At 43.6% G+C, this 24,886-nt stretch overlaps 1 protein-coding gene across 5 annotated transcripts in view; it reads right to left on the bottom strand.

The window, feature by feature from the left end:
* Positions 1-24,886, bottom strand: part of RTN4 (reticulon 4) — a 41,487-nt gene that overhangs the window by 7,656 nt on the left and 8,945 nt on the right. Inside the window, exons 2-5 of one of the 5 annotated variants that reach the window (XM_040060771.1) lie at positions 19,802-19,858; positions 16,562-19,003; positions 3,369-3,576; positions 1,404-1,542 (exon numbers count right to left, since the gene is read on the bottom strand). In XM_040060771.1, the coding sequence (XP_039916705.1) occupies positions 1,404-1,542; positions 3,369-3,576; positions 16,562-19,003; positions 19,802-19,858 (2,846 nt within the window). Of the gene's footprint in view, positions 1-1,403; positions 1,543-3,368; positions 3,577-6,768; positions 6,920-10,331; positions 10,522-16,561; positions 19,004-19,801; positions 19,859-24,886 lie in introns of those variants that run through there. The other 4 variants (XM_040060773.1, XM_040060775.1, XM_040060776.2 and 1 more) reach the window with 4 other exon arrangements.

Raw genomic sequence — 24,886 nt, 5'->3', positions numbered from 1 at the left:
TCAACCAGCTCCTAAAAAGCCTTTTCCTGCAAAGCCCTTTAGGAGCAGGGAGATTACTGCACAACCCCTAGGCCAATACTCCAACTCCTCTCCTCCCTCCTGAGAAAAGCAATCTGTCCCAGGAGCAGCAGAGCCCCCTTACACCTCCTCACAACTCCCTCACTGCAGTAGCCTTGCAGGGCATCAGGCACAGCTTTTCTGGCACAAACTGTGTTTAACTTGGAGCATAATGAGAAACTGGATCCACAAACTCTGGGGAAGATTCTGAGATCTGCCTGCAGATTTCTACTGCACAAATACAACAAAGACTTGGACAGCCTTCCTGGTTTTCCCCATGTTTCACAAGGAACCCCTCCCCCAACTCCACAACAACTCAAAGGACTTCACAAAGCACTAAGTAAGGGGATTTACTGCAGGATAAATGCAAGATTTTTCGAGAAGATTAAGCAAACTGAAAAAGAAGTGTACAACGCACTACCCTGGGTAAAGGAAACACCAGTTTCAAAAACAAAGAAAGGCAATTAGAGCTTGAAAGGAGAGAATATAATTCTCCCGGAACAAAACTTAAGGGTTTTAAGAGTTTTCCACCTCCAAAATAAAAGAATTGGCTGGTTTTTTTGTGTGTTTTGTTGGTGTTTTTTGGGGGGTGGATTGTTTTGGTGGGTTTTTTTTTTTTTTTTTTATTTGCTTAATTTATTACTATTCTTTACAGTTAGCTGTGCTCTGCCACTCTCAATAAATCCCATTAAATTCTACATGGATGTACTCAAGCTGTTATACAGAACTGCTCATACTGCATAATTTGCAAACCCCACTTCAGTAATTCCCATCACTAAAAGCAGCAGCTTTCACTCCCAAATCCAGGGGCTGGAACAAGTATCCACCTTCCCAGTAACCCAAGGGCATCACTCTGTCCTCACCATTCCAGCAAAAAGTGTAACAAGAACTCCTGTCTGAGCCAGGGAGCTGTGCACTAACCACAAACAGGAAACCAACTCCAAACTAGGCTGGGGCAATCCAGCCCAGAGCCGGGTTTTCCAGAGGGACACACACACACCAGTGACACACCCCCAAAGCCCAGCCTGGAGCATGGCTTGTTTTTTTCAGAAAATTCCTGCTGTAAGAGGCACCAGCAAGGAGCTGGAACAGGGAGCTGCAGGCAGCCACAGCTAATTTCTGCTTTCCATTTGTGTTATTGCTCTGCCCACGTGCAGATCCAAGTCATCCTTTACAGCTCCCCCTATCACTGCAGGCAGCACTCGATACCCAGCCCTGCGCCGAACACTTCCAAGAGCAAACTACATCTCGTTATTTACATAACCAGAGCCATTGTTCATTCTGCAAGCAGCAGCAGGCTTTGCTAACCTGGGTCAGCAGCAAAGTCCTCACAGAGGCCAACTCACCTTGAGGGAATCCACCAGGTCATCGACGAGGAAGAGGCGCCGCAGCTCCCGGACGGTGCCGTTCACATGGCCCAGCACGACGTTGCTGTACTTCTGGATGAGCTCCTCCGACACGGCCACATCCGAGTCCAGGTAAGCCCTGCAGGAGACAGCCAGGAAACCTCAGGGTAAGGGCGCTGCCAACTCCATCCACATGTCAGATATAGTATCAATAGAACCTCCTTTTTGTGCTGCAGAGAAACAAACCTCACAGTGTGAGGAATGCTGAAAGGACAGAACAGGACTAACCTAAGTTATTCCTAGTGAACCATCTTTCTCACACTGCTATTTAACTCAGTCACCTGCACCAGGCAAAAAAGGTGAAGAGACTAAGACAGGACAAAAAAATCCCACAAAAGCAATACATCCATTTCTACCCCTGGAAGGCCCTTGTGGAGTTACCATTAAGCTGTAACGTATTATGGCACAGCAAAATGAGCTAAATTTCTCATTTGCTGGAAAAAATTCTCACAGCTAGTGAGAGCAGTTCTTCTGCATAAAGATATAAACCCCTATCTGGTTATATGTTCTTTCCACTCCACTGTCAATTATCTGTAGTTGCAGTGGCTATGACAATTTGGAATCTCTAAACAAAGTATAAATTATTTATCTAATGTGCACACCGGAAGCAGAAGGAGCAACACAGGACATGCGTACCACAGAGCTCATTCTACAGTTGTTAAACTTTTGTTTAGGGGGATTCTGCTTTGGGGTGGTTTTGTTTGGGGATTTTTTAATAAGAAAATCGCACAATGCTCCCATGTATGTCATTTAAGGCAAAGCTAAACATGACCTTGTGGCAAATCCAAGACAAATGAAAATATTTCAAATGCTAACTGCAGCAAGTGGCCATTTCAAGGCTACATTTCTGCCATCCACCCTTGGCTTCCATCTGCTCACCCTTCCCAGCTCATCCACAGGATACTCAGTACCTCCATCAAAAATCCAATTATTCTCATGGGATTTTTCAACTAAAAATATCCTTCTTGTAGCTAAGCTATAGAGAAAAAAGTAAGCAACCAGGTATGCTGGGCGAGAATGTCTGGAAGCTACTCAGGAATATCAGTATTTTTAGAAAAAAGCTGCAGAAAGAGCACAAGTAGAACAAATTCTGCTTGTTCTTGCTAAGAAAAAACTTGAAATTGCTGTTTAGATAATGAGAAGCAAACAAGATTTCAACTGGGAATATTCACTCTATATGGGGGGGGGGCAACTGTTTTTTCCCCAGAATTCTGTCCCACAGACTGGCTTCCACTGGAAAAGGAGCTGCTGCACACGGCCTGGGAGGAATGGAGGGAAACTTACAGAAACATTTTGCTTTGCCTTACAGAAGATGGGAAGAAGGGAATACCACAAAATTAGTAAGACAGCTGTAGATAGAGGGGCAAACAGGAAGGCTGCAAGAGGAGACTGAGCCACTTCACTCATTAATAACTGGGAGAAGCAAAGCTGGGCAGAATGGGACAGGGCTGGCAGGGAAACGGGAGACATGCACTCCTAACAAGTCCTCCAACACACATTAATAAGATCTTCTTTCTCTTAAGAGGCAGCTCTGCAGCAGTGGGTACCTGGACCCTGTCACTGACCTTGCAAGTGGGGAGAACAGCTACACTGCTGCACACTAAACCACACGTTTTAAGGTCTTAAAAGTTTCAAAAGGATTAAAGTAGCCCTATGTCATGGTTTAAACCCTGCTAATTTATTGTGATTTTTCCATCCCTTGTACCAAGCCCTCAGCCCATTTTCTGTATTTTACTGTAAGACTCCTGAGAAAATCTGAAAGTGGGGAACACATTTTTCAGTGCAGAGCCTATTTACGTTATTATGCAACATCTTGCAGCACGTGTCACCCACTGCTTCTGGCAGCACCAACACTGCTGCTCTCCAAAACGGCACAATTTTGCTTAATTAAAAGAAAAATCTTACTTGAAGGGGTGGCCCTCATCAGACTTCTGGATTGCCTGGATAACTCCCTTGTATATCCTAAAGCTGATGGTGACAGAGAGCAGGGCCAGGGCAATGTAGGCTGTGACGCTGACGATGCTGAACACTGTTAATGAGAGCAGCAGGAACAAGCTGGCTCCAAACACCACCCCGGTCTTCTTAATGTCTCGCCAGTAAAGGAGGTCAACAACTACAATTTAAAAGAGGTAAGAAATTAGAACAAGATACCTTTAGCATTCATATCAAGGCAGTAATTTTTCATCATTCACTCGACTGCAGAGAGTCACCAAGAGCGGAACTTGCAAACCCCCGTCAAACCAGAGCTGAAATCACAACTAGAAATAGATTATTTAGTACTGGTTCTGCTCTGGACTTCAGATTATTGGGATTACTGCTATCAGGATTACCCCAGATGCAATTGTTCAAATTTTAAAACAATGCTGCCCTTAAGCAATGTCAGAATTCATCTCTTCAGCCACTGTGCTGCGTTCTGCACCAGAACCACAGCAGTTTGTGCTTCATTTCCTCTCATTGTCGGGCATTTTGTGGAGGTCACTCCCTGGAGAGATTGATTCCAATTCCCTGTTAGGACAGATAACAAGACACCAACAGATGTCTAAACCATTATATCTTTCCGAGCCCAGTAGAGGCAAAGGCACTGCTCGAAGACTCATTAACAGTTCATTTTGTTTTCTTTTGATGGAAGCATTCCCATGGAAGTTTATAATGTTGATTATGGGTGACAGACTGAGCCATCAAGAGGGAATACTCTCCCTGAAATGTCAATCCAGGCTAAATGTACTGTATTTCAATGCAGAAGACTTCATTTGCAAACCAAGTTTAGTTTTCCTTAAGTGACCCTCATTAGAGAACACTATTATTATGCCATTTTTAGCATCACCGTTCAAAGCAAAGTACACTCTTGCACAAGGCACAGGTAAAGGCTTAATCCAGCCACTGCAGATCTGTTTGTTAACAGCAATAACGTACCAGAGACAGAGTTCAAGATGAATTAGAGAAACATATTACTACTGCACTACACATTTAGTAATCCTCCCTCATCCTAAACATCACCGAAATTAACTGCAAAACAGTGTATCACAGTTTGGAACAGATTATTTGGATTACTGTAAAAACGTTTTAAAAGATAGAATTTGTCTATTATTTCCTGCAGGATGAAAACACAGTCAAGCACCAAGGTTCAACACTTGGCAGCCTCAGTAGGGCAAAGTCTGTGTAACCCTTTTGTAGGTACAGCCCCATGCCAAAGCCCCCAGGGCTGGGGTGTGTTTTCCCAGACTTTCAAGGGATGAAGTTCTTTCCACTTATTCCAGCATGGAAACTATACTGCCTATCAGAAAAGGCGAAAACCATGGTCAAACTTAACCCGACCCTAATGCAAAGCATCTAACCCCAATACTTAATTCACATTTCAGGAGAAGTTTCCTGCAGCCCCACAGACAGAGCCAGGTTACAGCTACACCAACACCTTCAATTTATCACAGAGCAGAACAGCCTCACCCCTCCAGCACCATCCATCCCACTCCTTTCTTCCAGCCTGGCTGCCTGTGCCGTGCCAGAACCATCCCAGAGAGCCGGGAGCCAGCCAGATCAGGGCCTGGAGCTGCCACCATGTGACTGCACAAACATATGGGGGCAGAGATAGAGCAGCATCGCCCGGAGGCAACGCTCCTGCTCTCCCACCAGCACCTCCAATCCAAACTCCTCCTCCCACTGCAGCCCAGCCTCCAAGCAACACAACTTTTCCTTAATATTTGTAAAAATTAAACAAACAAATACAAGTTATTGTAGGTCTGCTTTTGAGTGTGTTGCAATTCCAAAAATTTAACTTTTTCTTCGGGTTCTTGCTTTGCTTCTGGACACAAAAGAATCTATTATTGTCTCTGCACACCTTGCATTAAACATCAGCAAAATTCTGTGATTGACCTAAGAATCCTTGTAACCCGTAAACCTAAACTGAACTGCAAGGAGCCTCAACACCTGGGTGAGATCTTGACAACCAGTCTTGCCGGAACCAGCTGGTGGATTTTGTGCTCTTAAATCATTTAAGGCATCTTTAAAAAAAAGCCCTAAAAACCTAATTTACTTTGTAGCGCTTGCTGCAAGTACTGAAACCGTGCTTATTTTTAAATACTGCAATTTGAGCATCCATGCACTCGAATTTGGTGGTGCCCCTGTATCAGGTGACACATTCAGCATGAGCCCTGCTCCCCTCTGCCTGCAGAGAGCATTATTTCTGTAAACGAGCTGCTCCCTCCTCTCTGCACAGCTTTAAAGCTGTGGGTTCTTCCCGCTCCATAGGAAATTACTTATTCCATGCATTAATCATTATCCTTGTTATAATGAATGTGAAGAGAGTTATTCATCTGTATGACAGTTCCAGAATGCCAGAATCCAAGGTACATTGCTGGAGTTAAAGCACACAACAAAAGCCAAAGGGCCTTTAGCGACCCATCAAGTCTTTTGTTCTCGGTAATCAATAAGAAAAAATCCCCATGCCAGAAGCTCCCTGACCAGAATTAAGCCGCACATAAAACATTTTTCCTCATTCCAGCTCCACTCCTTTTGGAGAATGAGCAAACAAGCGTTGGCTTAATGACATATGGATCTGGTTTCATCGTAAATTCCTCAAGGGAAATTCGGTGTTTAAGTCACCGAAAAACTGCTTTGTAACTTTGCAGTCCAGGAAAGAAGATGAAGCCGCTGATTTGTATTCTCCAATTGATCAAAAACAAGTAATTTGCATTTATTTTGAAAAGATTAAAAGCATTACTAGAAGCAGCTTTCTGTCTTTAATTTATATGCAAGATATTCACAGCAGATTAAAAATAAAACCAGAAAAACAACAACCCCAAACCAATTTTCAGCAACAGCCCTGCAACATCTTTCCTTATGGAAACCGTTCTGAGCTGCATTTTATACAATATGAAGTATAATAAAATAAATAATATTAACGCACGTCCTGCAGGCCTGTTCTAAAACAAGAACAGCTGCCTACATTTGGTAAGCACGAACTGTCACTTGGCACGTCTAAAAATAGTCCTGTACCATCCGTGCCTTACATGCACAACTCATCCAGTTACATTTTGCTTTTAAAGCAAGTGCTGCGATAGCTTTGGCGCCGTATTTTTCAGTCTTTTCCTTTCAGATATTTAAAACTGAACAAGCCATATCAGGTTTTGATGACAAAAGCAAGCGGTCTGATGTATTGAACCTCATAATCCCCTTTTTTAAAACCCCAGAACTAAGCAACCCTGCCTCGTTGCTTTTCGGGCGTTTTTTAGAAAGAGAAATTAAACGCGAGACCTACGAGCGCGTTAAGCTCACGTGTACCAGAGGAAACCAGGAAAAAGGGACTAACCCATTTTGGCATCCATCTTGAGCGTGCCGCAAGCGCCCGGCCCTGGCACGGCTCGATCCCGGCGCTTTCCACTTCCTGCGGGGGCACTCGGAGGTCGGAGCTACGCAACCTCCGCCCGCTGCCATCCCAAAGCCGGCGGCGGCCGCCCCGCCAATGGCCGCCCGCGCGCCGAGTGCTCGGAATGCGGCTGCGGGGCCGCGGGCTCCCTGCACAATGAACAGCTCCCCTCTAGCCAGCATTTCCGGCCCAACAAACCCCGCGCTTCAGCGCCAAAGAAAGGCTGTTTGTGTCAAAGGGGCGGGGAGAGGGGGGGGAAAAACACCGTACGATTTACAGGCGTTGTTACGCTGCAACCTTTCTGTGGTGTGAAAGGTAGGCACGGGTCCTTTATGTTCCCCTAACAGCAGCGAGGAGGCACAGGGAAAAGCCTTTTCTGGCTCAATTTAGCGTTGTGCCAACAGAGAAATGGGACGGCAGCGCTGAGAACGGGCAGCTTTCAGCACGGCAGCGGCACAATGTCCCATCTTGTCACCGAGCAGGAAAAGCTGCTGGAGGAGAAAATCCACAAGCACAAATTGCTCTGCATTTCTGCTCAGAGAGGCCTTTTCCACATACATGTAATAAACTTCATATTCACACAGGATGTGTCTCTTCCGTGCAGAGAATCCGTGTGCTGACCCTGCAGTTCCCTTGGAGTGGGGCAGCCTGTGCTAGACACAGCTCAAGCCCCAGGAGAAGCCGTCAATCATCCAGTGGTTGGTGCGTGGAGCACCACCACAGACTGGGGTTTGACATTTTCAAGGCTTCCTGCATCACGATGATTATTCAAAATCCTGCTTGACATCCTAACAGGAGCAGAGACGGGGCCACAAAATTGCAGCCTCTGTTTACCCTCATCAGACACAGTGGAAGCCGGTTTGGTCCTTGACTGTCTCCTTGCAAGCCAGGAACCACTGGCTGGAGAAACTGGGTGGTGACAGCAAGATTGCAAGTGGTGCCAAGCAAGTGGGACTGCCACCAACAGAGCTGTCCCTGTCCCAGGAACAGGCATCCCCACGCAGCAGCGCTGGACCGATGGGCGGGCGGCTCCACCTGGGTGCCAGAGGGCAGAGAACGAGGCTGCACCACGCACAGGTCAGCCTTGGCACATCTGCACCACGACCCCAGCACAAAAAGGGATAGCGATTTCACAAGTACATGCCAGCACAACAATAAGGCAAACGCTACCAGAGCCCCCAAAAAATCAAGCAAACAAAAAAACCCCCACCAATCCCAAATACCACCTTATGAGCCAAAGCAACATTTTCCTTTCATTTCTACTTGACCAGATACTCATGTATGTGTGCACAATGTACCTGCTGGGAAAACAATTCCAAAGCCTGAAATATTAATGATAAAGGTTACCCATGCAGTCTTTGCCATCAATTAATTAAGTTAAACTAAAATTCAGAGATATTTCTACTCATTAATTAGAAAAGAATCCTGGGATAACCTGGAAGTATAGCTATACTGTTCACCATACCATCATATCAGTATTCAGCCATTAAAACATGACAGTTCCTTGAAATCATTAAAAATTGAATAAATAAAGGTTACATTTTAGTAACAATTACTTCATAGGGCCTATCTTCAAGAGCTTTAAAAATTAAAATCATACTACCCCCAGGGCAGACCTCTTTCATCCTGTCTATCTAGATGATCAATACCACAGGTATTAATCAATGCCACAGGTTGTACCACTTGCGTTATGCTTGTTCCTCAACTAGAACACATTAACAAAATCCAAATTTAAGATTATATTCATTAGGAAGTAATGTTTCAGCTGCAAAGTCCAACTACAAACCATGTTTTTCCCTCTTCTCTGGTTTTAGATTTAATTTTTTTTTAAAGTAAATTTTTAGCATGGAAAGAAGCATGTTGCAATATTTGCTTCTATATTTATTTTGGGGCTTGATGAATAGTGCAATCAGTCCCTGAACTTTACCCATCATTTTCCATTCCACTGGAGCCTGACCTAAGGAAGGAAGAACGTGAAACACGGCGTCTTCATCTTGGTCTAAACAAAAAAACAACTCTAAACCAGGCTTCAACAGCAGCTGCAAAAGGAGAGGAACCAGGGTCTTCTGCTTCCCTGAGAACTTTCAATTCTGCTTCCATTTTCTTTTAGACCTGATCTCTGCTCAGGATGGGCAATTCAGGGGTTTTAAACCAAACAGACTCCATTATTCTCAAGGCCTCGAATCCAAGGGTTGGAAATGTGTTTTCAGCTCAGCACACCCCTGCCGGGCTGGTTGTAAAAGAAATCTGAAAACTGAGCCTGAACACAAAAAAGGAACTTGCCTTTTGATTTTTACCAAAACCTTCTGACCTCACCCCTTTTTTTTCTTTTTTCCTTTCTTTTTGTTTCTTTTCCTTTCTTTCTTCCCATCCCTGAGAATTTCAGGCCTGACATATGGAGCCTTAAACATTTAAATTACTTACACATCAACAACATATTACTAAACACTGCACAATATTTTTCCTAATATTTTACAGCCCTTTAATGAAAGATGAAACTTTAAGAACCTGATTTTGCAGGGGCAAAGTGTTTTCACCTTCAGGACTTCTTTTGCTATATATTTAGGTTCTGATAAAACATTCTATAGATTTCAGAGAGCTGGCAATTTTGTCCAAGCGGAAAAAAGCCCCCAGATTTAGAACAATAATTCCCAAAAAAAGAGGGAAACTTCACAAGCACCAAGCACGACAGGACCCTTTAAAATATATTTAAGTATCCAGAGATGATTAATTTTTTTTTAAAGCTTGTCCAGTTGATAAAGTATGAAGATTACTTATTCAAATAAGGCTTAAACTCTAACACACTGAGCACTAATGTAATGATCCACAGAGATTTACACCGGAGATCTCCCATTGGTGCTTACAGGAACAAAGGTCATCACCACACTAATTTAAGGTTAGCTACTTATTTACCTACAACTATTTGATATTATGGCTATAGATTCTGAAAAATCAGACACAGATTTACCTAGAATTTGGCAGAATTATAAAAGATCCAAAGCAAACGAGATTAAAGGGTAGATTTCAAACAGATTTTTTGAGAAAATACCCCCACCCTGCTGTAAGCCGGCATGCAATTTCTCCTCTTAAAAATATTAAAACGTGACCTGCAGATTACATGGGGGGTTTTCAGTTAACGGTTAGTATTGTTAGATTATTAATAATCTCGAAATTTCCAAGGACCACGGACTAAATTCGGAGTATGCCGGTATTTGTGCTGAGCATACCAAAACAAGCCCCTCATTAATATGCCCCGTAGGGCTGGAAAAGATCTGCAGTGTCACACGAGCTGTTTCACCCGCATAAATTATTTATTCTTCAGCATTGCTCGTATTTACCCATTTTAATTTGCAGCTTTTATAATTCTGCACGTGGCACAAAGAGTCTCCACATCTCCGGCTACATTTCCCAATCAAATAAATACGTGCTACAGACACCGTTTGCTAAAAACAACCCGCGGCACCTCAAAGGAATAAAACAAGGAAAAAAGGTGAAAGAATAAATACCCTTATCCTTCCAACCGCTCGGCTGACTGTCCATCTCTCCAGCTGGGATTATCAATTATGCATTCCAAGAGGGGAGAGCTGCGGGAGAAGCGCCCTGCAGCCCAGGGAGGGAACCATGGGCTTCCCCGGGCTCCGCAGTGGTGCTGCACTGGTGCTGCAGGAGCGGGTCAGCTGACGGGGTGTGGAGCTGACGCAGTGCTGGCACCGCACGGCCCCGCTGCGCCCGGCGCGGCCCGGAGCGGCGGCAAGGAGCGGCGGCACGGCGGGAGCGGCTCCGGGCGGCTCCGAGCGGCCCCGCTGCACGGACGGCAGCAGCGAGGACTCCAAAGCCCGGCCGCACTAAGCGGCTTTTCGCGGCCCGGCTAAAAGTAATCGGCAGACAAGCTTTAAATAGATTGCTTTTCAAACAGAGGTTCAAAGGCGTTTACAAACCTCCCAGATGTATGGCTTCCCCTCGGGTTTCTGTAAACTAACGTCTGCCTGCTGGAAGACTAACAGAGACATCTTTGTAACACTTCTCCCTTCACAACAAGCAGCGTGAAGGGAAACAGAAAAGGACCCTTTCTGTGCCTGGAACAAAAGCAGAGGCTCACGAAGAACACGATTAATCTTTTTGCTGGTGTCTTTAGTCCTCAGGAGCTGCTCAGCCATATTTATTCTTCTTAAGGAAGGCTGCAGAAAAAGTTACTCAGCCCTTTACCTAATTCCTACAAGCAAACACACCTTCCGCTTTTCTATTTTACATCAGCATTCTCTGTCGGCAGCTGCTGACCTGACAATTAACTGTTTCCTTCATTTAAATAAAAGCGGGAACCTGACATATAGAAAGTAACGTATGGAAAGTATCGCACAAACAGGAGAGGAGAGTGAACTACAACTCCAAATCTGAAAGCGAAAGGCTGTGGGAATCCTGTTGTCATTTTGTTTCCATCCCCGCTGAAAAAAACACAACTTCTTTCCCAGTTTGGAGATTCTTCTTTAGATCCAGAACCAATAACAGAAAACTAAAACCTTCCCAGGTTTTAAAAATCTAGTAGACCATTTTCTTAAGAACTAGAAAAGGGCATTCCCACATTTCCAGGAAAATACTGTAGACCGGGAGGGGCTAGAGATCATGATTCAGATCTTAAATAGACAGTTTCACTTTTCCTTAGAACAACCTTACACTAAGAAACATTACTACAGAGACCCAAAAGACCTGTTTTTTACTTCAACTGCTACATAAATTTAAGGCCTCCTTTGACAGCAAGACTAATTACATCTCTTTTTAACTTATACAAAGATGTGCATTTCAGTTCCAATTTCAACAGGTAAATCCAAACAAATCCAAAATAGGAGGGAAGTAGGGAGTGTATATTCGATCATCACAGTGCAAGTAAATGTGAAAAGTCACACTGTACAAAAAAAAAGTACAAAACACATCCGAGAATCTGCTTCTGTCTTCAAGCTGCACTGGAAACCACCAATATCTGTGAGTCCCCTCCAGTGTTTGGACTGTCACAAAATTTGCTACCAACATCGTGCTTTCAAAGGTCTTTCCACTAATTATTATATTTCTAAAGATACTCAAATAAAGCCTGTTCACTTCATATTCTTTACATCTTATACTTAAAACAGTGCATTTATGCAACTCGGTCTAACCAGAGTCTGTTGTGGCCACAGCAGAGCAGCTGCACCACCAGTCGTGTTTCTCCCATCTCCAGTGTGCCCTCACTGCCCCCCAGGAAGGGGGGTCACTGGTCCCAGGAGTTCCTCCCTGGTCTCCAGATCCTCCTCTTTACTCTCTGCATATTCAGTGTTCACTCCCACCACTCCATGCCAACACACCCACCGCGAAATCCATCTCCCATTTCAGGCAAGAGGGGACTCCACTCTGCACATAAACCGGGCAGCAGCACTGCCAGACTCCTGGAGCAGCTGTTTTCTGCAGGGATATGGCGCACACCTGCCTCTAGAGCACGTTTGAACTCCAAGTACAGAGGAGGTGGCGTTATCAGGTCCTCCAGACAAGTCAGACACAATCAGTTGTGGACACGTGTCACGGAACACCCCAGGCTCCACAGAGCTGCTGCCTGGCAGGGCGAGCGCTTTACTCACTCGCTACTCACACATGAAATCGCCCTGAGCAGGGGCGCTGAGAACAGCACTGCACCTCCCTCTGCCCTCCTTCAGTGCTGCTGCCTAGTTGGCAGAGTTGGGAACTCGGCCCAAATGCTCCATTTTCTCCCTAATTCTGCCACTCTGAAGGAATTTCCTTCAGGCTTTGCTCTTTTAGCAGCCTCAGCAACACAAGTCTTTGCCTCTCAACAGGGGTCACAAGAGCTCTAATGAAACACAGCCGGTCTGTCTTTCCTTCAGAAAAATTTCACTCATTTGGTTTGGTTTTTTTTCCCTCATTCCTCCTCCACAAATTCTCTGCCCTCTGGAACTCTCCATTTACTACTATTTACCTGGCAGCATAAAAGATGACCTGAAAAAGCAAAGAATCTAAGAATACAATGAGATAAAATTAAATCAAGATATTTTATGTTGAATTAAATAGAATTTTACCAATCTGCTTCTGAAAGAAACTCAGAGATATTCTAAGGCACTTTGTCTCCAGTGAAAAACAACAAACAAAACCAAACACCTCCCATCTGCTGAGTGGCTCCATTTAACTCACCACAAACACAAAATAACAGAAATCCCCCAAATGGGTACAGCTGGTATGAGGCAGAACTTCTAACGTCCTTTAAGCTTTACACAACTGCAATGACCTGGTTTCTGTTACAGGATCACAGGAAGTATTTGATTACTGCCCCCACGTTGTAGGAGGAAAAAGGAAAGATTCATCATTAGTACCACCCTCTCAAAGCACATTTCCCACCTGGGCTTCACCTTTGTATTTGCCCCCTCAAGAAAATGCAGGAAATTTAAAATATTATTAATTAGCTGCATTTCTGAGTGCCTGTAATGGAAGAAAATAAATCAGTTAGATTTAATCTGAAGGGAATATCTACAGAGGTGGTCACACTCACAATGAAACAAGGGTGTTCTGGGGAAACAGAGATATCTTGATGGTAAAGATCTCAACATTACTTCCAAATATTATTGTAATACTCAACATGGACACAATGAGGGACTTAAACTGCCAATTTCCATTTTAGTACATAACTTTGTTGTGGCCAGAGATTTTGAGTCTATAATTTAGTAATATCACTAATATAAAAATTTCCACATCCCATCAATGAAAACCAGGTTTGTGGAAAGCACGGGCTTGGGGGGGATTAATGATCTGTATGAGAGAAGGAAGTCTGTGCAACAGAAGGGCTGAGATACGTAATGTGTATATTTAGCTTTCACATCTCAGACTCGTTTCAGGAGTTGGGAATTTCTCCAGACCTGGATGGATCCCCTCCCATCCGGCAGGCGCTGAGGTTCCACCTCGGTGACAAACACTAGATGGCATTAAAGCCCTGTCACACAGGCTGGCCCTAATCCATGACGCCCCAGTGCCTGCTGCACCTGGGGCTCACACCTCCTCCAAGAGCTGGGGCAGCAGCACCTGAACCCACAGAACTGCCCTCTGAGGTCACATCTTAGCAGGCAGTGCACTGATGGAGCTCAGGAATCCGTATTTGAGGTCTGGTGAGGGTGACAGAGGAGCAAGGCTATTTGCTCGAAGACAAATACAGCAGCTACTAAAAAATACAAACTTGGGGGGAAAAAAAATCACTGTATTCAAGACAGCAGAAATTGCTGGTATTGTGTAGGGGGTGTTTGCCCTTAAAATTGTTCCAGTTGTTACCTACAGTTCTGTATTTGTTTGGAGTTGGGATTTTGGGCTTTGTGTGTTTCTTAAATCTGTCCATGTTACCCCAAGGGTATGCCAGGCACCATTTAACAAACCTCCTTCTACCCAGGAGGCTCTTCAAAGCTTTACATTTGCTTCAGTGAAGTGGGGAAGTTTAAAGTTTCTGCAACCTTTTTAGAATCCCTGTTAGCTCCCTGCAGCCCACTGGGGAAGTTACAACACACTGGCATTTAGGTTAGCTTCCAAAAAATAGCACTGTTAAGTAAGCATTCCACAACCTTGGATTTAAGTGCACTAGTAAGGCAGCTCAGATTAAAGCTCTAACAAGCATCAGTCACACCATCACACCAGCTGAATCCCACAAGTCTTAAGACACAGCGAAATCTATTTCAGTTCCACTGATGGGTAGGAAAAAAAAAACCCCAAAGAACAAAGGTAGACTCAGAAGTCCAAACACATGCACAGATGCACTTGGCCTTGTGATGAACAATCCATCCTTGTTAGTTCTTCAATGATACTCTGAAATTGTGCCTAAGCAGGGTGGTATTTAAAGCAGACAACTGATGTTGTTTGTGACTTGTCTCAGAAGTCCAGTTCTGTATTTGCGACACAGCAGAACGTAGAGAAAAAAAACCAGAAAAAAGGCCCATTTTTGAATTGGTATTCTTATCTGTTTAGCTTTAAAGCAAGTATTCCTCTAGCATAAAGCAAAAACATTTCTTCCCAAACAACACAGCATGTCAAAAAGGAGAACTGCAGCTGCTCTCCAGAGTGAACACAACACTGAGAGGCTGCAGCTCCCCAGCCCAGCTCACAGCACACGGGACAGATCTGGGCCCTGTCCCTGCACTGGCCCACGGGAGAGCGATGACACTGCTCAGCTCCTCCTCTCTGCCCCGGCAGCTGGCTCTCTGCAGCCTCTGTGGCAGCTTCCCACAGATGGAAGAGCAGCAGCTGTGACTTCCTCAGAGCCATAGTGAGGGGCTGCCTTCCCCAGGCAGGGACTTGCCATCCCCAGCTTGCTACATCCATGCAATGATTAAAGACCCTCTGCAAAGGTCTCCCTTTAAAAAAAAAATCTAACACAAAAGGTCTTATATTAGGTGCAGTGGTTTTGTTTTTGGCTTGTTTTTTTTTTAAAGTAGTCTGAGCTCTAAGCCAATTAACCCCTTGACATGAAGTCCAAGACACACAGCTGCTCTCTAAACAGTTCTATCTGCTGGAAGCCTGAGGAGCCTTCACAGAACACATAGACACACGAAGAGTTTTAGCAGTGCAGGTTACCAATAAAGTTTTACCCCAAGGGAAAAGCAAAACTCTCTTCTTTCAGCCTTACCTGTAGGTATAGAGGTGAGACAGGAAAAATGGCAAAGATAAATATAAAAAAAATGTATCTTCTACCTTAATTTCCCAAACTTACTTCAATTGCACCAACACTGATGTTCACTTCAACATACACCTGCTATTCCCTTCCAGCTCAGGGTACTCTGTGATCCTATTTTATGAACTGTAGGCTGCAACTACTGCATAAATACAGTACTGCTGCTGAGTCAAACTAACTCCTGCTTTTCTATTTAGAGCACTGTGCTTTCTGCAGTAGCTGTTTTTATGGTGTGATTGCTTCTGATCAAAGCTTAAGTAGCAGCAGAGTGCTGCAATATCAAAAAGCAACGTACTCCTCTAGTCTACAATAAGCTGGAAATTCATGAGATGTTCAATTTAGAGGAAAGAATATGACTTCCTGCTACTGTAACTGCACATTACGGTAAGAAAAATTAACTACACTGAAGTGCAAGCCCCACCTGAAAAGAGAAACAGAAATTAATACCTGTGTTGTACATAAACCAAATTTAGTGTTTGCAGAACTCAACTTCTTAATGACCATTTTTTCAGTAACCTGCATGCTAAGCTCCCTTATGTTCACCACTTGGTTTAAACCATCGGCCTTGATCTAACACAGGCTGGAGATGCACAGGCTGTTTTCCGGATTCCAGGCATATACAGGAGCAGCAGGGGTATTCTCCTGAGTTTTACAGTCTGATGTCTGAACTGTTAATGAAAAGGAAGAAATGCCTCTTCAAATCATGTGCACACAGCATCCCAGATTCAGAGTTCGGGAGGCCACCCCATGCCCAGTGGACAACCACGGAAGGGCCTGCAGTGAGAGTCACTTATTTCTGCATCAACAGACCACGAGCAGCAGAGCTGGAGGAGAAACCTGGAGATGCTGAGTCCATCCCTGATAAACAGAAAAAAGGTACTAAAGCAATCAGAATATGAAAAAGGTACAAGTGCAGGCACTGACATTTTCTGTTACCCTTGGCCTACAGAGAAGTTTACAGAAAGTGATTTAAAAAGAGTAAGTCAAGACATGCTTTTAAGTTTAGCTAAAGAATTATGCAGATCAGCAAACTGCAAGACAGCATATACAGATTACCTGAAGACTTATTCAGCTTTGCTGAAAATACAGCAGTAGGTTTTTTCTTTTCTTTAACAGAAGCAGCTTCTTTCTCAGCTTCCTTCTCAAAATCTCCTGGTTTTATTACACTGACTATCTCTTTTTCAGCAGATAAAGGTGAGGTATCTGTGGCTGGTAAGGACATAGTGGATACTTCAGGCACTTCTCTGTCCACAGCCTCCAAAGACTTTTTCAAGGCATTGGTATCTTCCTTAGCTTTTACTTCTACATTCTTCACAGACAGATCACAGGGCAGTTCTGGGCAAGGCAACTGCCTCTTCTCACCCTGGATCACTTTACTGATGTCTTCACCTTCATCTTTGTGCATTATTTCTCGGTCAGTGGCTTCCATCACAAATTCAGGAACAGTTTTAGGATGACCTAACATCACAAAGTCTTCTTCCACTGAGACTGGGGAAGACTCCATGGGTGAGAGAGCTTTGTCATCTCCTGGTTTTGGTTCCATAACAACAGATACATCAGCTGAATAAGCCAAAGCATCCAGCTCTTCCATTTGAAGAGGAATCTTATCTGCCTTGGCTATTTTTGCAGGTATTGGCTCAGATGGTAGAGCAGCAACAATTTTGGAAGAGTCCAGCTCAGGTTGGAATGACTCCAGATAAGGCTTGCCCGTGGCAGCTACTGAATCCACCAGTCCTTCCTCATGTTCTTCATCAGCTGCAACACCCTCAGTGGATTTACTTTTTAGGAGGAGAGATGGATCTTCACTTGCTTCCTCAGCAAAGTCAGATATCATCTGGCTATTAAACAGGCCAGCTTTTCCAAACTGTGGAGACAGGGTTCCATCTAGCTCCTTGTCTTCAAGCACATCCTGAGAAATGCTTTCTGTTACCGGTGCCTTTGAGTACTCTGTGAAAGATGGAGAAGGAGATTCACCAGAGACCTTTGTTCCCTTAATTAAGTCACATGCAATAGATATATAAGGAGTCTCCAGATCTTCAGGAGTGGTGCTACTCTCACCAGCAGGTTGTTTAAATGCCAATGTCTCCTTTGCTTCCTGGGCCTGTGTCAGTGGTACATTCACTGCCTCTTGGTACACAGGAGGTTTTTCAGCCTCTTTTACATTCTCATACTTGGCAGTGGGCATAAACGTTTCTAGTGGGGAAGCTTCCAGCTGCACAGCAGATGTTTCTGCCCCAGCAGTGCTGCTGCTTAGCGGGGCTTCCATAACAATATCCGGCAATATCGGCGATGGAGCAGCTTCCGAGCCTTCAAAGGAGGGGCAGATTTGTGCCACGGGTTTCAGAGTCTCCTGCACCACCTCAGAGGTTTGCACTAAATCGATCTTAGTTTCATAAGCCAGCTTTGTGCAGCCTGCATCGTGCATCTCGTACGCCTCCTGCACCAGATCAGGAGTGAGACCCTCGGGCATGCTCGCAGCGCTGTCAGGTGGCACTGGCGGGACCCCCTGTGCTTTAGCAGGGTCAGCTCCCTGTCCTTCCTGCCCAGCTGCTCCAGCAGCAAAATTACCTTGTTCTGGGCCCGTCTGAGCTTTCAGTTCTGCAATTTTTTTCTCATCGTCAGTTTTATTTTCTGAAGTGCCTTCCTCAAGTGGAGAAAGAGATTTACCTTTGTTACCACCAGGACTTGGAGAGGAGTCAAATTTAGTACAAGTGATGTAAGTCTGTGAAGGTTCTTTTCCAGCTTCTGGGGTGCTTGGGAAGGAGTGCTCTTCAGCACTGCCTTCGCTCTCTCTTTCGTAATCCTTCTGCACACTCAGCTTACCCACACCATATTTGTCATCCAAACTGCTCTCCAGCTTGGCATCTATCTTACTTCCAACATCCTCTCTCATGCTGCTCAGTCCATGACTAGCACCTTTTACTTCCCATATTGGCTCAAATGGTTTGAAGTCTGCATATTCTTCCCTTCTAAGAGGGTCTTCTTTCAGCACCCCTTTTTCACCATGATCACTACCTCCTCTGTACTTGTCTTTGTTATAGAAAAGATCTTCCTCATTTCTTTCAAATAAATCTTGGGGAGATTCTGGAGACATTTTCAGCTGCTGTGCAGGCATTTTCTCTAGGTTAGGTGATTCTCCAGGGCCCTCTAGCTGTGTTTTTTCTTTAGCTGGAGATAAAATGGCTGCTTCTTCTTTAGCAAATGGGGGTTGTGAGTATTTAATCTCTGTAATGTCTTTATCATTTCCCTCTGCAAGAAAGGGGTTTCTGGCATTTTTCATTGGTTCTTTATAAACCTCACTGGAGCTTTCTTTGTAAGTACCTCTTGCAGAAAATCCATCTGAGAGGGTACCAAAGGCTGTGTGCTCTTTAAAGGGATCAGCTGAGAGAGGAGAGAAGGAGGGAAGAGAAGGAGCAGGATCAAGCGGGACTGCAGTAAAATCCTCTTGACCAAGCGACTTAGTGCTACCTGGCTGCTCCTGCAAGTCCATAACTTTTTCTGTGACCGTGGATAGAAAGGAAAGTTAGAGAATGCAAGTGCTGTCAAAGTCAGTGCAAACTTTCAACAGGTTCACATGATTTTAGCTACTAAAAGGCTCTTTCAAGGTCTAGCATGGATACTATGAGCCATTAATACACACTATCACTTAAAGCTATTCTACATCACTTCTAGGAGAGAAGTGAGCAAGAGGCTTAAGAAGCAGCAACTTTATGCAGTGCAAAGATCTCAGTAAAGCTGAAGATGCCAGACAAGTACAGGGGGCAATATTAACAAAGCCAGAAAAGGAGGGTGGCAAGGGGAGACAGAGAAAGGGGGTGTATGGACGCCTGGGCATAAACATATTACACAAACGTGTGCCAGCAAAGTCTTTTTTTGACACCTTTTATAAAATGGGAATTTGTGGATGGTGTACGTAATAAAAACCACTAAATCAATACTACAGGTGCAAATTTTACTTCTTTAAAATACTGCAGAAAGTTACTATAGATTAAATCTTTCTGCCAAATCAGTAAAGCAACTATGCTCTGATGTGTTAAACCGTTAACAGTATCAACTTCTCTCCTACATCAAGGGTCCAAGAATTCACAGATGCCTGTATCTTGTTTATGAAACAGTTTACAAATGAATGAGTATTAAAATCTGGAATAGATCAACCAAAAAGTCAACACTGAAAAATGTGACAGAGGCTATTCTTGGACCCATGCTGACTTTTAGTAGAGGCAGAGTAGAGGGAGAGGGTTAATGAGGTCAGAAAGGCAGGAGGTACTCAGACAAAGGGGAGCAGAAAGAACTTGCCTGCAGAGGAGTGCATCAGAGGCGCAGATGTAGCAGGAAGAGCAAAAAGGGTCTCATCTGAAAAACAAACAAATAACCTCAGCAGAAGGAAGGACCAGGCCGAAGAGGGGAGAAAGCACACGAGGAAGTCAATTCCCAGTAAACCCAATAGATCCACAGCCAACACCCAAGAGATCCAGAGAACACCATCATCAGAGGCAGGTGATTTGGGAGAGTCAACACCCAGATTTCCCCATTCACAATGGGATCTTTATTGAGGGATCTCCACCCTCCAAGCCAGTGACCAACCATAGGGAGAGACACACCTTGGCAGCTGCTCTTATTTCCATTCCGTGACTGTGCACACCACTGGGCAGCGACACCTGCCATTGCCAGTGGCACGTGGTCCTTACTCAGCTCTCCCCACCCAAGGTCTCCTCACATCCCCACTCTTGTGTGAGAGCAGTCCCAACAAACTCAACCAAACACCAGGGAAAGTTCGTATGACTAAAGCAAACTCTGAAACACCCAACAAACACAGCACTCTTCAGGCACAGCCGTACTAGGCCATACTATCTGCTTTATGTCTTTATTCTATTCTTTTTAGTATTATAAAGACAAGCCCCCAGCAGAAGCCATTATTTTTAAAGCCTTTTTTGGCATGATCCAAAGAGTGTAGTTGGCTTTGCTGAGTTTGCTTTAAGCCCAATACCTCCCAAGACAAACCCAGTTCTTCAATTTCCACTCAAAGCTGCAGTACCAGCCATCATAAGGAAATAGGCAAAGCAAAACCAGTCTTCCTCTGGATTTCTGTGTCAGCAGCGGTTTTTTTGCCAGGTCCATCATGGCTTGTTGGCTTTACACTGATCTGAGAATACTGCTATTTAGGTAAATTTATTTCATTCTGAGAAGTGCATAAAGTTTTCAAATTGAGGCTGTTAAAGAATATTTGCAATTTACATCAACTGCATTAGCAGAGCTAAAAATTATATTAAAGCACTTGAATCAGATTTTTATTCTCAGTACAGACACCAGCAATCTTTAATTTTGCTATTTGCCTGGACAGAATAAAGTACTGGAAAAGAGGTGAGGATATTTTTGGCTTTTATTATTATTATTAGCAAAAAATAATAGAAGCAAGTGATTTGAAAAGATGAAAGGCAAGAAGTGAGAAATATGGTAGTTGCAGCAGCACATACATAATAACACAGTCAGGCAAGGCATTAAGCTAAGCTGTGTTTTGGCACTAAACCACAACTTGTGAAGAAGCAATGCCACTTGCAGACACCCATGACCTATGTGGTGTATTCAAGTTCATCCCACCAGCAGTGTTCCAAAAATCAAGTCTCCTCACAACCTATATTTCCTGTCACAATATACAGTTGATCTGGTTTGTTTCACAGAACATTTATCTCCTGCTGTATTTTGTGGATTAGAAGTATCATCTGAAGATGACAGAAAAGAGAGTAAGAAATAAAGCTGAGTGTAGGACTTGGAATTCAGAATGGTCCTCAATTCCTGCTGGGCCAAAGGGATTTCTGCTCAGTTTTCTAAAAATTACATTTTTCGATTAAGGGCCATATAGAGAGAAACCTCAATTCCAAATTTAGAGCACATTAAAGCGGTGTCACAGTTCAATGGTTGCAAAGCTTTTAAGGATGAAAACCACACTGGAGGACAACTGATGGGTACGTGACCCAGAGTCACGGAACTGCTACACCAACTACCACTACAGGCCCTTCATTCCAGGAGCTTCTTGCCTCCATGTCCCCTGGCTCACCAGGATCCTTTCCACAAGCAGACACTGCTCCTCAGCCCAGACCTTTCCTGAAACCACACACCCTCCCTCCTCCAGAGCAGCACAACCCAGATGTATGTCTGTGCTTTGGAGCAGGAGAAAAAGCAGGATGGACCTGATGGGACAAGATTGTGAACAGAGACCCTGACAGCCCAACAGAAAAGGACCTTACAGGGAAACCAACACCAAAGTGGAGAGGAGGTGCTGGAAATGCAGGAAGAAGGGCAAGCACAGAAGAGTCCACTGGGGTGCAAGGAGGGGAAGGGGAAAACACACAAGTCATCCCTGAAAGGGGCAGCTCCCTTCCTGTCCAAAGGCCAACTGCAACCTGTATCAAAAAATTCCACATTTAAAATCTTCTGAACGTTTTCCAGCCCCAAAGAGAGAGGTTTCAGTTTTTGGGGAAGGGCACTGGGTTTAAGAGCATGGGCTCTCATTTTTCAGTGTTTCCTTAAGACAGCACAGGGCAAAAATGCCTTCTGAGGTCTGGCTTCCATTTACCCAACACAGAACCATAAAATCACTATGCCAGCCACTGAATTCCCAAGTTCTCTTAATGGAAGGATATTATGTCCACACCCAAACTTTATTTTCCACACAAGGCTGGAGTGTGAAAAGGGATCACATAAAAGCAGTGTTTCCTAACCAGCCAAGGAGAACCACCCACCCTCCCTCCACCCACATCAGAAAGGCATTTTTCTTGCTGAAAGGAAAAAGATACAAGGGAGGGCTTTTTCCTGCCCTTGTGGGTCCTGTGTAACACCCCAAGGCAAGCAGGGAAAATGGAGTAGAACAACTCCCCATCAGCATCGGTGCTGACTGAACCACCACTCTTTGCAGAGTGGAATTGAAGTGACACGGTGAAAGGGATTTTTTCCAACAGTGACACTGCTGAAGAATCCCCACCGCCCAAATAGAAGCTGAAACCTCTCAGAAGCACAGCTCTGTGGGTAAGGTAAGTAAGTAGGACACTTCTAGGATCCATCACCAGGTATGGTTTTTCCTATTTGCATCTCAATGGCAGAAATTAGGTGACAAAAACAAACACCCAAACAACACAACAGAACCAAGTAGAAAAACTTCAGAATGCATCAAGCACTGAGTGACAATATTTTCAAGCAAAAGTAGATATTCAAAACACCTTAACTGACATACAAAGTGAGTTTCACTACAACAAAGCTTCAACCAAATATACACCAGAAAAAAATCTAAGTGATCTTACAAATCATAACAACAAACCGTAACACTTTACAAATCCTAACTAAAACTCCTTCAGTAAGATGAACTGCTCAGTTAACACTTCCATCAGAAGACAGATTTTGTTTCATGAAACATAGAAGAACGAGACCTCAAAATGAACACAATCTCCATGAAAAAGAATTCTTACTCCAAATTTTTTCAGCCAAAAATCCATAATGATGCATTACTTTCAGCATTGCAGCCAAGATAAAAGCTGACCTCTTATTTATGAGTGGTACTACTTTATATGAGTTACTGAAGCACTCCAACTGATGGCTTTTAAAGAGAACTTTAGAGACTCAGCCTGTCTGACTGCATTCCTGTTTTTAACCAGAAACATTCTGTAAATTTTACCAAGGATTTTTGCAAATTAAATATTCCTAAAAAAAAAAAAAAAAAAAAAAAAAAAAAAAAAAAAAAATCCACCCAAACAAAACAATTAAAAAAAAAAAAATAGCCCTTTTGCTTCTTTTATTAGCATGGAGTCTCATCTTTTAAAACTGCTTTATGATTTCAGCTAAAAAATAATGTCCCCCAAAGAGAATCAGATTGCAGTTTGAATCAGATTGCAGTTATGTTTAAAAATAAAGAACCCTGACACCAGCATGACAAAGGCATGTAATTTTAAACCCTCATGTTAATTTTTGCTGATTTCCCACTAGCTGCTGATGCTTCAAGATGCTGACATTACCAGTATAAAACTTAACATTTAAATACAAAAAATTCAGATAAAAAGTAGAGAAATAAATGGAGATTTCTCACACAACTAACGAAATTAACGTTATCTGCAAAGATTTTCAGAGAAAAATCTTTAAAATTAAGTAGTAAACTGACAATTCCAAGAAAAGCAATTTATGAGAAAAGAGCCTTTTTCCTTCCCACAAAACACACTTGCCAAACGAAAGCAGAGGACTTCAGTCTAGTCAGAGAAATTAAGAACTGCACCAGAACAATTCCTATCCCTCAACGCTGGATTTGTGAAGGACCCTTCCATCTGCTCCCATGTGCCTCCTTCCAATCAGCAGCAGCAGGACTGTGCTAAAGTGGCTTTATTGTTCTGGTGCTCTCCTTATTTTTGTGCATGAGTTCAGCATTAAAACAGACAAAACGCACAGAAACACGGAGCAAACGTCACCTGATGCCCAGTTTAGCTTTGGCAGGAGACTGCATTAGGCTGCTAGATGGCGGCTTCAGCCTTCAGAGCTTAAAAACCACTTCCTGCATTAGTTTGCTGGAAAAATGCATGCTAGTCTTAAAATAAAATTAGCAAAAATGGAGTCTCTAAGAATCCATTTCACCTTTGCAAGCTTAGGAAATGAGCAAGATACCAAACTAAGAGGCCAGGGACTGCTTTTACCTTACAGACCTCCCACGGTGGGACATTGTGAAAGGCCTCTCCTGTTAACATAAATATTTAACAATAAAGGAAAACAGAGTAAAATTAATACTCCAAGGAATGGCATATGTGACAGGACTCGCACGTCCTGTAAAAGTTCCATTTGCAGCAACGCCCCCAGGGCAGATATGAAAGAGGAATTGATCCTTCAATGCACCAAGTCGTTCATGTGCCCACAGTGGAGGCTGCCCCAGCAGCATTCCTGTCTCAAGCTGTTTAGCAACACGTGGCCATTTAAAAGTCAATTATTTCAAGTTCTTGGATGCCTAATTTCCTACTGCATTACAAAACAAGGGCACACAACTTCACAAGAATTTCCTGAGAAAAGCAGCTGCCTACACAAACTCAATTTAAATCATATCCTGTTACGATGCAATTGTTCTAAATTTCACCAGATATTTAAACTATTCAAGATTAAGAACATCAGCTATTAATAGCACATTTTCACATCATTAGTTCAGGCTGCAGAGCCACAGCAAACAATTACTTTTCTTCATTTGGTTCTTTTTAGTTACAGGTCTAAGTTTTTAAAGAGAAATTTCCAGTTTAGGAAACTATTTAGAAATCTCGGGAGGAAAGCGCAAGCTGCTACAGAAGATGAAGGTTGTTGAAGATTAAAGGGGGGAAAAGGAGCTCCATTTTAGACATCCTGAGGGCATCACAGCTGGGATCA

The sequence above is a fragment of the Hirundo rustica genome, chromosome 3 (genome assembly GCF_015227805.2).
Source record: "Hirundo rustica isolate bHirRus1 chromosome 3, bHirRus1.pri.v3, whole genome shotgun sequence".
Classification (NCBI taxonomy): domain Eukaryota; kingdom Metazoa; phylum Chordata; class Aves; order Passeriformes; family Hirundinidae; genus Hirundo; species Hirundo rustica.
This window is presented reverse-complemented; position numbering and strand designations above follow the sequence as displayed.